Source organism: Labeo rohita, chromosome 22, assembly GCF_022985175.1.
Source record: "Labeo rohita strain BAU-BD-2019 chromosome 22, IGBB_LRoh.1.0, whole genome shotgun sequence".
In the NCBI taxonomy this organism is placed as follows: domain Eukaryota; kingdom Metazoa; phylum Chordata; class Actinopteri; order Cypriniformes; family Cyprinidae; genus Labeo; species Labeo rohita.
Window position 1 is genome coordinate 24114462 of NC_066890.1, and position 15167 is coordinate 24129628.

The 15167-nt window shown below is 32.4% G+C and overlaps 1 protein-coding gene across 1 annotated transcript in view; it reads right to left on the minus strand.

Moving 5' to 3' along the window:
• adcy9 (adenylate cyclase 9) overlaps window positions 1-15167 on the minus strand; it is a 50657-nt gene that overhangs the window by 6195 nt on the left and 29295 nt on the right. The window contains exons 4-9 of the mRNA XM_051094518.1: window positions 10765-11012; window positions 10569-10671; window positions 8248-8456; window positions 5649-5808; window positions 4984-5132; window positions 1965-1991 (exon numbers count right to left, since the gene is read on the minus strand). Coding sequence (XP_050950475.1) covers window positions 1965-1991; window positions 4984-5132; window positions 5649-5808; window positions 8248-8456; window positions 10569-10671; window positions 10765-11012 — 896 coding nt within the window. The remainder of the gene's footprint in view (window positions 1-1964; window positions 1992-4983; window positions 5133-5648; window positions 5809-8247; window positions 8457-10568; window positions 10672-10764; window positions 11013-15167) is intronic.

Consider the following 15167-nt stretch of genomic DNA (forward strand, 5'->3'; position numbering starts at 1 on the left):
GAAGAAGGGTCTTATCTAGCGAAACAGTTGGTTATTTTCATAAAAATAATACAATTTATATATTTTTTTAATCTCAAACGCTCGTCTTGTCTTACTCTGTGTAACTCTGTGTATTCCGGCTCAAGACAGTTAGGGTTTGTGGAAAAACTCTAATAGTATTTTCTCCCTCAACTTCAAAAATCATTTCAAAATCATCCTACATCACTATAGAAGTAGCAACCCAGTCTTTGCAAAGTAAACACAAGCAAAGAAGATCAAACACCCTTAACAAAAAAGGTAAAACAGCGATATAGGACAATTTTGAAGTTGAAAGAGAACATGAGTGTATGTTGAAAAACTCCCATCTAACTGTCATGAACCGGAACAAAAACAGAGTTTAGGGAGAGCAAAACAAGACGAGCGTTTGACATTAAAAAGTATATAAATTGTACTATGTACATGAAAATAACCAATTGTTTCGCTAGGTAAGACCCTTCTTCCTCGGCTGGGATCGTTTACAACCGCATTTGGGATCATCTGAAGCCGCATTTAAACTGCATTTTGGAATTCAAACTCAGGGCACAATATCAGTCCACTATATGGAGAAAAATGCTGAAATGCTTTCCTCAAAAAAAACAATTTATTTACAACTGAAGAAAGACATGAACATCTTGGATGACAAGGAGGCGAGTACATTATCTGTAAATCTTTGTTCTGGAAGAGGACTTCTCCTTTAAGTTCTCAACCGTGGATGGTGCTAGGGATGGGTGGACTTGTTACCTTGTCTTTATTTTTTGGCATTTAGATTTTAAAAACCTTCTGACATTTAAGCATGCATTAACCTGAGATTAAACGCTGGAATATGCCACATGACCTTTGCACAGATTTTTGCCCTAATTTGCAGTCTGGATGAGACGGCACTAGCTACCGAAATTCAGAGCCAGTTTGAAGATTTTCAGGGATCGGACTTGATGGATTTCATAGTGTATTATGGGCACAGGCTTTTTGAGGAAAACATTTCAGGGTTTTTTCTCCATATAGTGGACTTCAATGGGGATCAATGGGTTGAAGGTCCAAATTGCAGTTTCAGTGCAGCTTCAAATTGCTCTACACGATCCCAGCTGAGGAACAATAATCTTATCTAGCAAAACAACTGGTCATTTTTTTAATAAAATAAAAATGTATATACTTTTTAACCACAAATGCTCATCTTGCACTAGCTTGACTTCACTCATTAAGTAATCATGTTGGAAAGGTCACGCAAGACGTAGGCAGAGGTAAAGACCCAGTGTTTACAAAGCGAACGTGCAAAGAAAGTCAAACGGCCTTTACAACAAAAAAAGGTAAAAAAAATGCTGTTGGACGATTTTGAAGTTGGAGGAGAAAATTAGATGACGACTTTTCAATGGACTGAAAAATCTTCATTACGTAATGCATGAAGTCACAGACACGCATCGCAGAACAAGTGCAAGATTAGCATGTGTGGTTAAAAAGTATAGAATTTTTTATTTTTTTTAGAAACTGACCGATCGTTTTTCTAGATAAGATCCTTTTTTCTTTGCTGGGATTGTGTAGTGCCGTTTGAAGCTGCATTGAAACTGCAATTTGGACCTTCAACCCAATGATCCCCATTAAAGTCCACTATATGGAGAAAAGTCCTGAAATGTTTTCCTCAAAAACCTTAATTTCTTTGTGACTAAAGAAAGAAAGACATGAACATCTTGGATGACATGGGAGTGAGCAAATTATCAGGAAAATTTTATTTTGGAAGTAAACTAATTCTTTAATGAATTAGTTTCCACTTTTAGTTTTAGTATGAATAAAGTCAGTAAAATTACATCCCATAAATTTCATCATATTTTAATATTTTATCAACACACATTCACATACAAAAAGTCAAATCTGAACCATCTTACAAACGTCAGCTCAAATCAGAGTCGGCATTAGGGATACTTTTCTTGACATAAGTTAAAAGAAACACTCACCCAGAGGTTGGAAAACTCTCAGTGACACTGCAAAAAAAAACAAAAAATTATCATCATAAATACAGAGTTCTCTACAGCAACCATATGTGTCCACCGCAAATGAGCAGACATTTTCAATTTACTCTACGGAGACTTAATAGGTGTGGTTTGGGGATTGTGGGATTGATTGCTTTCAACATTAAATTATTTTATTAAAGGGTTAGTTCACCCAAAAATTAAAATTACCATATGATTTACTTACCCTCGAGCATCGTAGGTGTATATGACTTTCTACTTTCAGACAAATGCAATCGGAGTTATATTAAAAAATGTCCTGGCTCTTCCATGCTTTATAATGGCAGTGAATGGGTGTTAATATTCCATAGTCCAACAGAAGTCCAAAAATGTACATCCATCCATCATAAAGTGCTCCACATGGTAAGGGGTTGTTTCCTAAAGCAAATCACCCTCTCATCTGTTCATCTGCTTGAACACCACTCTCTCATGAATGCACGTATGATAGTTAGCGGAAGCTAGAGATTACAGTTTATAGTTTTAAATATGGATATTTTTCTTACACAAACGAATTGATTCACTTCATGAGGCCTTTATTAACCTCCCGGAGGCATGTGGAGTACTTTTTATGATGGATGGATGCACTTTTTTAGGCTTCCAAATCTCAACACCCATTCACTGCCATTATAACGCTTGGAAGAGCAAGGACATTTTTTAACATAACTCTAATTGTATTCGCCTGAAAGAATAAAATCATATACACCTAGGATGGCTTGAGAGTGAGTAAATCATGGGGTAATTTTCATTTTTGGCTGAACTATCCCTTTAAATAATTTTTAAACACACATTTCTTTTGTTTGAGGTAGTATTGGATGGATTTCTTCAGCAACAACAGTCATTAAAATCAACAAATCACAAACATATACAATGCTCTAAAAATATAATGCATACCATTTTTATTTTAAGGATCAGTTCACCAAAAAATGAATATTTGCTGGAAACTGACTCTCAGGACATTTAAGAAGAAGAGCTTTTTTCTTCATCAGAAGAAATTTGGTGAAATTTACATCACTTGCCCACCTCTGCAGTGAATGGGTGCCGTCAGAATAAAGTCCAAACAGCTGATAAAAATGTCACTACATTTGTTTAGAGCTGTTCAGGACTGTTTTCATTTGTAAATGGTGTTTGATTTGTGCATATTTCTCTACTTTTAAAGACTACTTTTATTTTTTACAGGAGAAAGCAATATTATGGATTATGGACAAGCATTGTACCTGAAAACGGCAGTTGGAAGTTAAAATTATGAATTTGTTTATTACAAAAATAGCTTTAATTGATGGATTAGAGTGGTGTGGATTACTAGTGGATTATTGTGATGTTTTTATCAGCTGTTTGGACTCTCATTCTGACGGCACCCATTCACTGCAGAGGATCCATTGGTCATTTCTGCACATCTGTACAAACTCATCTACATCTCTGATGGCCTGAGAGTGAGTACATTTCCAGCAAATTTCCATTTTCTTTTAATTAATACAAACACTAAGTTTATAATGGTAATTTTGGTCAACACTCTGCTATCTTAAAGGAGAAGTCCACTTTCAGAACAACAACTTAAAAATACTTTACTCACCCCCTTGTCATCCAAGATGTTCATGTCTTTCTGTCTTCAGTCGTAACGAAATTATGGTTTTTGAGGAAAACATTTCAGGATTTTTCTCCATGTAATGGACTTCATTGGTGCCCTGATTTTGAACTTCTAAAATACAGTTTAAATGCAGCTTCAAAGGACTCTAAACGATCCCAGCCGAGGAAGAAGGGTCTTATCTAGCGAAACGATCAGTCATTTTTGAGAAACAAAAATTTGTATACTTTTTAAACACAAAAGCTTGTGTAGCACAGGCTCTGGGATGCGCATTCACGATGCTACGAATTAGTGATGGGTCGTTCTTGAACGATTCTTTCATTGTGAACGAATCTTTAATGTGACTCGGGAAGAACGAGTCGTCTCGGGGAGTGATTCGTTCAGTCGCGCATGTGCAACAACCTATTAGGTTCAGTACTGGAATTAGTTCACCTGTTTCGAGTCTTCAGGTTATTCGAGTCATTCGTTCATCTTATGGGGCTGTCACGTGATGAACGAACTACTCAAACCCGAAAACTTCTCAGATAAGAGGCGAGGTGAGCTAATCAGAGACTAAAGACCCAGGTAAACAATGAATTAACTTTTCTGTTTCTTATAGCATTACAGTTTTGTCTTGTTTGTAGTGTGATCAACGTTTGTGTAAGCAGTAGATGTGTTAGGGAAGTAACACGTAACATTTTAATTATATTTTGCTAAAATGAACGAAATGACTCGATAAAAGATTCGTTAATTTCGCTGAACGAGACTCAAAGATCCGAGTCGGTAAGATGATCCAAACTTCCCATCACTACTATGAATCACGTCTAAGTTTATCGTTGTGTACTCCAGCTCAAAAAGGTAGAGTATGGTGAAAAACTCCATCTTATTTTCTCCTACAACTTCAGAATCGTCCGACATTCTTGTACCTTTTTGTTTGTAAACAGCGTTTGACTTACTTGCACTTTCTTAGTCTTTGCGCGTTTGCTTTGTAAACACTGGGTCTGTAGATCTGCGTGACCTTTCGACATGATTCAATAGTACGTAGCGTTGTGAACGCGCATCCCAGAGCCTGTGCTACATGAGCTATTGTGCTTAAAGAGTATACAAATTTTTATTTTCTGAAAAAAAATGACTGATCGTTTCGCCCTTGGCTGGGATCGTTTAGAGTCCTTTGAAGCTGCATTTAAACTACATTTTGGAAGTTCAAAATCAGTGCACCATATCAGTCCATTATATGAAGACAAATCCTGAAATGTTTTCCTCAAAAACCATATTTTCTTCACGACTGAAGACAGAAAGACATGAACATTTTGGCTGACAAGGGGGTGAGTACATTATCTGTGAATTGTTGTTCTGGAAGTGGACTTCTCCTTTAACAGGTAACAAAATCTGTGGATGTCTGACCTGGGCCCGGTGGTGGCGCTGTAGAGCAGGATGAGTAAAGACAAACCAGCCACAGTGGCCAGAGCAGAGCGCATCCAGAAACTCAGCTGGCAGAAGTTACAGTACTGGATAATAGCAATAATGAGAGCACAGCACAGGAACATGGTCACCTACAAAACCAGAAGAACAAAGAGTAAACATTTACACATTCAACCAATCACAGATACGCATATTTACAAACCAGGGCTGCGAGAACGTCTGTGTACACAGACCTCTAATGAGCTTGTCAGCATAAAACACATACAAATATAAAAACCTCAAATCAGTTCTGCACGTCACGTCATAGTTTGATCCTGCAGAGTAACATCTTCAAAGCTTTAAACTCTTCCTCCAATTACCAGGCTTTCAAAAACACACTTTGATCTAACAAGCTTCAAGAAACCGAGGGAAAATGAAGATGAAGATATCTCGTGCACCCCTTTTGATGTTAGACAATGTGCATTTGTGTTCAGAAGAATGTTTACTTTGCTTTACACACAGCATTTTGAAGGCTGTGGTCCAATTTTTCAGAAGTCTTTAAATGAATTGAGAGTTTGTGGCATTGTAATGTCTTTCCAAAGACTTTTGAGCAGCAGTACAAGGAGGAAGGACAGGTGAGGAGGTCACCTTCCTTCTCTTCTGCTCACCTGGATGGGCAGCTGCAGACTGTAAGCCAGGTGGGAGAAGACGGACACGGCAGGAAGTGAAACGAGCACAGCCCCGATCACGTGACGCGGGAGCCAGCCAGACACCAGCTTCAACAGAGACCGGGTACAATTCTGGACATTATCCAGACAAAACACCATACTGCAGGAGAAAGATAGAGAAATCATTAAAGTTAGGCATGGACTGGTCAGTGTTGGACAAGTTATTTAAAAAAAAAAAAAAAGTTATATTATGAAATATTATTGCGATTTAAAATAATTTTCTATTTGAATACATTTTAAAATTGAATTTATTTCTGTGATGCAAACCTGAATTTTCAGCATCATTACTCTTCAGTGTCACATAATCCTTCAGAAATCATTTTAATATGCTGATTTATTATCAGTGCTGGAAACAGATGTGCTGCTTAATATTTCTTTTGGCATCTGTGATTGTTTTTCAGGAATCTTTGATTAATAAAAAGCATTTATTCTAAATGAACATTTTTAGAAGTCTTTACTAACACTTTTTATCAATTTAACACATACTTGCTGAATAAAAGTATTAATTTCTTTTAAAGAAAGAAAGAAAGAAAAAAACTACTGACCCCAAACTTTGAACGTTAGTGTATATTTACAAAAGATTTCTATTTTATTTTAAATAAATGTTGTTCTTTTTAACGTTTTATTCAAAGAACCTTAAAAAAAAAGAATAAAAAATAATAAATCATCATATTAAAATGATTTCTGAAGGATCATGTGACACTGAAGACTGGAGTAATGATGCTGAAAATTCAGTGTTGCATCACTAGAATAAATTCTGTTTTAAAAGTAAATTAAATAGAATACCACTATTCTAAACTGAAATAATATTTCACAATATTACTGTTTTTCTGTATTTTTAAATCAAATAAACACAACCTTGATGAGCAAAAAAGACTTTTTATTAAAAATTAAAAATCTTACTGATCCCAAACTTTTGAACGGCAGTGATTACTTAAGATTACTTAATAGTAAAAGCTCATTTAGTGTGAGAAAACTGCAAAAGTAAATGTAAAATTAAAATTTAAAAGTAGGGAAAAAAAGTTTGAATAATTAAATATCCAAAATCAACCATCAATGAATATGGTACATACTAATAATACAGACATGCTAAATGTATTTTCAGTTAACATTAGCTAACAAAAATGTTTATTGTTTTAAGTGTAGTTAATAATAATAATAATAATAATAATAATAATAATAATAATAATAATAATAAAATAATAGTAATAATAACAATAACAATAATAATAATAATAATAATTATATATATATATATATATATATATATATATATATATATATATATATATATATATATGTGTGTGTATATATAATTAATAAATTAAACTAATAAATCAAAATAATATTTAAACTATTTAAAGGAATAATTCATTTAAATAATTAAAATAGTATTTAAATTATTAGTTTAACCCACCAATATTACACCATTTTGCCTTCAAAAAACAAACAAAAAAAAAGTTTACTAAAAACTAATGTTATAAGATATTATAAGAATTTAGGCATCACAATATTATAATGTACAGCATAAAAAATTGATATTGATTTTGAGATTTGATGCGGTCATGCTAAAATGTATTTTCAGTTAACATTTGTTAACAAAAATGTTTATTGTTTTAGGTGTAGTTAAAAAAAATAAAAATAAAAAACAAAAATAAAATAAAATAATAATAATAATAATAATAATAATATTATATTAATTCTATATAGAACAGAATAAATATATTAAACTAATAAATAAAAATAATATTTAAATTATTTAAAAGAATTAATTTAATAATTCATTTAATAATTTACATAGTATTTAAATTATTAGTTTAACCCAGAAATATTACACCAAACAAAAGAAAGAAAGAAAGAAAGAAAAACTAATGTTATAAGATGTTATAAGAATTTAGTCATCACAATATTGTAATGTACAGCATGGAAAATTGTTGTTGAATTTGAGAATTGATTTAAAAAAAATAAATATAAAAAAAAAAAAAAATAAATAAATCACATTTCACTGTTTTATATAAATGACAACGATTATATATAAATTATAAATATCAATTATTTAAATGATTAATTACAAATAAATTATAAATAATATGACAATAATTATAATACATTAGTTTTATATTATCAGTTGTTAAAGAGTAATTTGTAACATTTTAAAAGGTTCATTAGTTAACTACATTCGTTAACATGAACTAAGAATCATCAACACTTCTACAGCACGTATTAATCTTAATGTTATTTTCAGCATTTACTAATGCATTACTAAAATCACAAGTTGTGTTTGTTAACATTAGTTAATGCACTGAACTAATGTAATGTAACTAACGCATTTTTTATTTTAACTAACATTTACAAAGATGATTAAATAGCATAATAAATGTATCGTTCATTGTTCGTTCATGTTATTAAATACATGAACTAATATTAACTAATGGAGCCTTATTGTAAAGTGTCACTGATGAATTTCAGTTGAGCTCTAGATGGTGGCAAAACTGATCTAAATATAACAGTAGACAGGAAATGACCACGTCCGACTCACCGAATGGACAAAACGAGAGAAACCAGTTCCAACAGAGCGGCTGTGATTGCCAGACCGAGTGTGGTTGCCAGGGCCGTCCCCATGGTAACAGGAGGATACAGGAAGCAGGCAATGGTCAGGGCGATAAAAACAACACAAGACAGACAAACATCGAGCAGCGAGCTGAAGACCGGACTCGCGAACGTCTGCATCGGCACCTGATTCACCACCTGGTGAAAACGCAGAGATGATGATACTCAAGTTAAGACAATGATGTGATGAAGCTGCAGTTCTGTGAATAACCAGAAGAGGTCCATACATGATTGTTTAAAGATTTACATACAGTACTTTCTTCAGCAGGGGTGTGAGTGTGTGTGTGTGTGTGTGTGTGTTATTTTAGTATCAATGAAATACCAATATATTGATATAATACAGATATACATTACAAATTAATATTTTAATTTTCGTTTTTTTTGGTTAGTATTTTTGTTGCGCGTTTTGTAATTTTTTTGTGTTTTTTTATTAATATATCTCTATAGTTTTTATTTCTGTGTTTGTTTTTTATTTTTGTACATTAAGTTAAACGGGATGAGAAATGTTGCCTTGGCAACTAGCTGAAATAAAAAGTGTTTTTTTTTTTTCTGATCCAGAATTATTTTTTTATTTTTATCTTTAATTTTAGGTAACGTTTTAGTAATGGTGTAGTGTCTTTTTTAAATGCACCTATATAGCTTTTATTTATTAATTCACTTTAGTTTATTTTAGTGTGACAAGTTAAACCATATAACATAACACATACTTTTTTAAAATTCATGGTTTGAATTTAAAGTTTTCATTTTTATATTTTCAGTTTTCACTTTTAGCTAATGTTGTAGTATTTTTGTTCTGTTGGGTTTTTTTTTTTTTATAGCTTTTTTTTTTTTTTTTTTTTTAAATATGTTCGTATAGTATGATAATTTTTATTCCAGTTTATTTTTTTTTTTTAAGTACATCATGTTAAACCAAACGAAAATGAGAAATGTTGAAATTAAATGTTTTATTAATATTTTGAAGCAGTTTTTTTTAAATATAATTTCTTTAATTTGTCATATTTCATAATTTTTTCTTGTTTTTATCATTTTTATTTCTTTTTTTTTTTTTGTTTAGTACACTGGTAAACCAAGCAAAAAGAGATGTTGAAATAAAATGTATTTGTATGAAGCCATTTTTATTTCTATAATTTCATTTTTAGTTAATGCAATTTAGCAATTTAGTTTTATTATTATTTATTGATCTATTCATTTATATTTATTGTGATTTATTGTATTTTTTTATGTGTCTATATAGTTTTTAATCATTTTATTTCAGTTTAGGTTTTATTTATTTATTTATTTTAGATTAGTACATAGTTAAACCAAATGAAAATGAGAAATGCTGAAATTATTTCTTTTCAAATAGTTTTTATTTCTATAATTTCAGCTTTCATTTTTAGTAATGCAAGCTGAAATGACATTTATTGTAATTTATTGTTTTTTTTTAAATGTCTATATAGTTCTTAATCATTTTTATTTCAGTTTAGGTTTTACTTATTTATTTTGTTAGTACATCAAGTTAAACCAAATGAAAATGAGAAATGTTGCGAAAAAACATTTTTGAAGTAATTTTTTTCCTATAATTCAGCTTTCATTTTTAGTTAATGCAATTTAGCAATTTTGTTAATTTTGTGTTTGTATTTTGTTTACATTTATTGTATTTTTTTTTTTTTTTTTTACTTTTTTCTTTTTTTTACGTCTATAAACGTCTATAAAGTTTTAATACTTTTTATTTCAGTTTAGCTTTTATTTATTGGTTTAGTACATCAAGTCAAACTGAACAAAGAAGAGAAATGCTGAAATAAATTTTTTGAAGTAGTTTTTATTTCTATACTTTCAGCTTTCATTTTTAGTTACTGTTTTACTAATTATGTTGTGTTTCATCTCTTTTTTTTTGGTATTTTTTAAAATATACGTTTATATAGCTTTTATTCATCATTATTTTTATTGTTGTTATTGTAGAACATTACGTACATCTGTTTTATAAAATAATTCAATGATAACATAATTTGATTTTTAAAGTAACATTTTATTTTTATATTTTCGCTTTGCACTTTTAGGTGATTTAAACATTTTCATTTCAGTTATAAGTTACATATAATTATAATAATTTTGCACTTTTTTGTATCTTTCTTTGTATCACTTTAGTTTTTTTTAAATATACATCTACATAGCTTTTATTCATTTTTGTTTCAGTCTTAATTCTTGTTGTTGTAGTACTTTAAGTTCAACCAAATAAAAATAATGAAATATAATAACCCAGGTGTGTACCTGCTCATGGTAGCTGGTACGGTAAGCTGACTCCAGAGATTCTTCCAGGAAGTTCAGACTCAGTTTGTTAATGGGTGGCTTGAAGAAATAATCCTTCATCAGACTAAAACAAAGACAACACAGGGAAAACAAGCTGAAAATGAATGACTGAATTATAAAACTACTATGAAACTCAAACAAATCTTCTCTCACTCACCTGTCTTCCTTTATCACCTCCACAAAGTGCACGTCGCTTTTCTCCCGAAAGTTCTTGGAGCGCAGCGGGAGGATGGCGGAGTGGTCCATGCCGCTGGCGCTGCCTCCTTCTGCGGCCAGACTTCCCACCCAGCTCCTGTCCTTCTCCTGGAGTTTGTCGCACAGAGACGACTGGCTGACTCGCACCCGCTCCTCACACAGAGGACTCAACAGCCCGTTCAGGGTTTTAGGACTACGGCCTGCAGGAAACTGTGCAGAAGAAAAAGAATCATTCGTTTGGGATTCAGTCTACACTGGAACAGTTCAAAAGATTCATTTGTTCAAGAAATGGACTATACTGGTTGTGCTCTAGGGCACTGGTTCTGAAAAACGTAGTTCATTTAGGAATTGGAAACATTTATTGTAATGTAGGTTTAGGTTTTTGATTACTTAAAAAGAACAAGTTCAAAACAGCCGTTTGTTTAGAAATAAGCTGTAATGCCAATCACCCGAAAGTACTAGTTCAAAAGAGTCATTTGTATGACAACCTAACTAGTTTTTGTTTAGGAATTGAACTACTCTGATCGTGTTGTAGGTTCTTTTTACTCAGTGAAAAGAACTGATTCAAAAGATTCATTTGCTTCAGAATTTTTTGATTCACCAGAAAGGAACCTGTTTGTCGACACCAATAGCCTTGTGGTTAATACGTCGACATATAGCGCCATTGCACTGTGGGCGACCCGAGTTCGAATCCCGGCTCACGGACCTTTCCCGATTCCACTCCCTTCTCTCTGTCCTATCCAAATAAAGGCGTAAAACGCCAAAAATAAATCTTTAAAAAAAAAAAAAAAAATCGGACTACACTGTCCACACTGTATATTTTTGACTCACTAAAAAGAACTGGTTCATAAGAGTCATTTGTTTGGGAATCAGATTAAAGAGGCAGATCCTGTTCAAAAGACTCATTCATCCAGGATTCGTTTCTAATGCAAATCACTAAGAAGAGATGGCTCAAAAGAGTCATTTGTTTGGGAATCAGACTACACCGTCCGCACACAACGTTTTTGATTCACTAAAAAGAACCAGTTCAAAAGTGTCATTTGTTTAGCAATCTGACAACAGTGGCTATGTTTTGTTTTTGATTCTCAAAAAAAGTAGCAGTTCAGAAGATGAATTTGTTCAGAAATCAAACTATTCACTAAAAAGAACCTGTTCAAAAGACTCATTTGTCCAAGGTTTTGTTTTAACACAGATCATCAAAAAGAACTGGCTCAAAAGAGTCATTTGTTTGGGAATCGGACTACACCGTCTACAAAGAGGCGATTCGAAAGACTCATTTGTTCAGGAATCAGACAGTGGCCGATCCAGATACAGTTTAAAAGACTCATTCATCCAGGATTTGGTTCTAATGCAGATCACTAAAAAACCATTTAAAAAAGAGTCATTTGTTTGGGAATCTGACTAAACTGTCCACACTGTGTATTTTTGACTCACTAAAAAGAATTGGCTCAAAAGAGTCATTTGTTTGGACATCTGAGTACGCCGTCTGCACTGTATGTTTTTAAATTCACTAAAAAGAATCAACTCAAATAATTCTTTTGTTTAAAAATCAGACTACACTGACTTCACTGTCTGTTTTTGATTCACTAAAAAGAACCTGTACAAAAGACTCATTTGTCCAAGATTTTGTTTTAATACAGATCATTAAAAAGAACTGGCTCAAAAGAGTCATTTGTTTGGGAATCCAACTACACCGTCTGCACTGTATGTTTTTGATTCACTAAAAAGAGCCGATTCAAAAGATTAATTTGTTCAGGAATCAGACTATACTGGCTGTAGTGTCTGTTTTGATTCAGTAAAAAAAAGAACCTGTTCTGACTTACTCATCCAGGAATCAGTTCTAATGCAGTTCTAATTACACTGTCCATACTATATATTTTTGATTCATTAAAAATTAATGTTCAAAAGATGCATTTGTTTAAGAATTGGATTAAACTAGAACACTGTCTGTTTTCAATTCACTAAAAAGAACCTGTTCAAAAGACTCATTCATCCAGGATTCGGTTCTAATGCAAATCACTACAAAGAACTGGCTCAAGAGTCATTTGTTTGGGAATCAGACTACACTGTCCACACTGTATGTTTTTGATTCACTAAAAAGATCCAGTTCAAATGATTCATTTGTACAGGATTTGGTTCTTATGCAGATCATTAAAAAGAACCTGCTCAAAAGAGTCATTTGTTTGGGAATCAGATTACACTGTCTGCAGTGTCAGTTCTTGATTCACTAAAATAAAACAAAAAACAACAACAATTCAAAAGATTTACTTGTTCCATAATCTGACTACACTGTCCACAATGTATGTTTTTGATTCATTAAAAATAACCGATTCAAAAGATTAATTTCTTTTGAAATCAGACACACAGTCTGTTTTTGATTCACTAAAAATAACCTGTTCAAAAGACTCATTTATCCAGGAATTAGTTCTAATGCAAAAGATAAACTAGCTCAAAAGAGTCATTTGTTTGGGAATCTGACTACACTGTTCACACAGTATGCTTTTAATTCATTCAAAATAAATGTTCAAAAGATGCATTTGTTCAAGATTCGGACTAAACTGGCTGCTCCTCTGTTTTTGATTCACTAAAAAGAACCTGTTCAAAAGATTCATTTGTACAGGAATTGGTTCTTATGCAGATCATTAAAAAGAACCTGCTCAAAAGAGTCATTTGTTTGGGAATCAAATTACACTGTCCACACTATACATTTTTGATTAATTAAAAACAAACGTTCAAAAGATGCATTTGTTCAAGAATCAGACTAAACTGGCTGCATTATCTGTTTTCAAATCACTAAAAAGAACCTGTTCAAAAGACTCAGTCACCCAGGATGTGGGTTTTAACGCAGGTCACTAAAAAGAACCGACTCAAAAGATCAAAAGAGTAATTTGTTTGGGAATCAGACTACACCGTCTACACCTTATGTTTTTGATTCACTGATTCAAACTGATTCAAAAGATTCTTTCATTCAGGAAACAGACTACACTGACTGCAGTGTCTGTTTTGATTCAGTAAAAAAAGAACCTGTTCAAAAGACTCATTCATCTAGGAACCAGTTCTAATGCAGATCACTAAAAAGAATTGGCACTAAAAAGATCCAAATTAAAAAGACTCATTCATCCAGGAATCCGATCTAATGTGGATCACTAAGAAGAACGGGCTCAGCGTCATTTCTGTCAACACTGTATGTTTTTGATTCATTAAAAAATAAAAAGTTCAAAAGATTAATTTGTTGAGGAATCAGACTAATCTGGCTGCACTGTATGTTTTTGATTCACTAAAAAGAAATGATTTGAAAGATTCTTTCATTGAGGAAACAGACTACACTGAAAAAAAAATCCAATTCAAAAGACTCATTCATCCAGGAATCAGTTCTAATGCCAATCACTAAAAAGAACTGGCTCAAAAGAGTCATTTGTTTGGGAATCTAACTACGCTGTCCACACTGTATGTTTTTTGAATCACTAAAAAGAACCAATTCAAAAAGATTTATTTGTTCAGGAATCAGACTTACCTGGCTGCACAGTATGTTTTCAATTCACTAAAAAGATTCAGCTCAAAAGACTCATTCATCCAGGAATCCACTTTAATGCAGATCACTATAAAGAACTGGCTCAAAAGAGTCATTTCTTCGGGAATCGGATTACACTGTCCACACTGTATCTTTTTGAATCATTAAAAATAAATGTTTAAAAGATGAATTTGTTCAGGAATCAGAGACTACAGTGGCTATGCATTATGTTTTTCATTCTCAAAAAAGTAATAATTCAAAGGAATTAATTTGTTGAGAAATCAAACTAAACTGGCTGCACTGTCTGTTTTCGATCCTTTTAAAAGAACCTGTTCAAAAGATTCATTTGTCCAAGATTTGATTCTAATACTGATCATTAAAAAGAACCTGCTCAAAAGAGTCATTTGTTAGGAAACACTACACCGACCACACTATACGTTTTTGATTCACAAAAAAAGATCCAATTCAAAAGACTCATTCACCCAGGAATCTGATCTAATGTGGCTCACTGAGAAAAACAAGCTCGAAAGAATCATTTGTTTGGGAATCAGACTACACTGTCCACACTGTATGTTTTTGATTCACTAAAAAGAAATGATTAGAAAAGATTCTTTCATTGAGGAAACAGACTACACTGAAAAAAGATACAACTCAAAAGACTCATCCAGGAATCAGTTCTAATGCCAATCACTAAAAAGAATTGGCTCAAAAGAGTCATTTGTTTGGGAATCTAACTACACCGTAAGTTTTTTGAATCACTAAAAAGAACCAATTCAAAGGATTTATTTGTTCAGGAATCAGACTTACCTGGCTGCACAATATGTCTGATTCACTAAAAAGATTCAGCTCAAAAG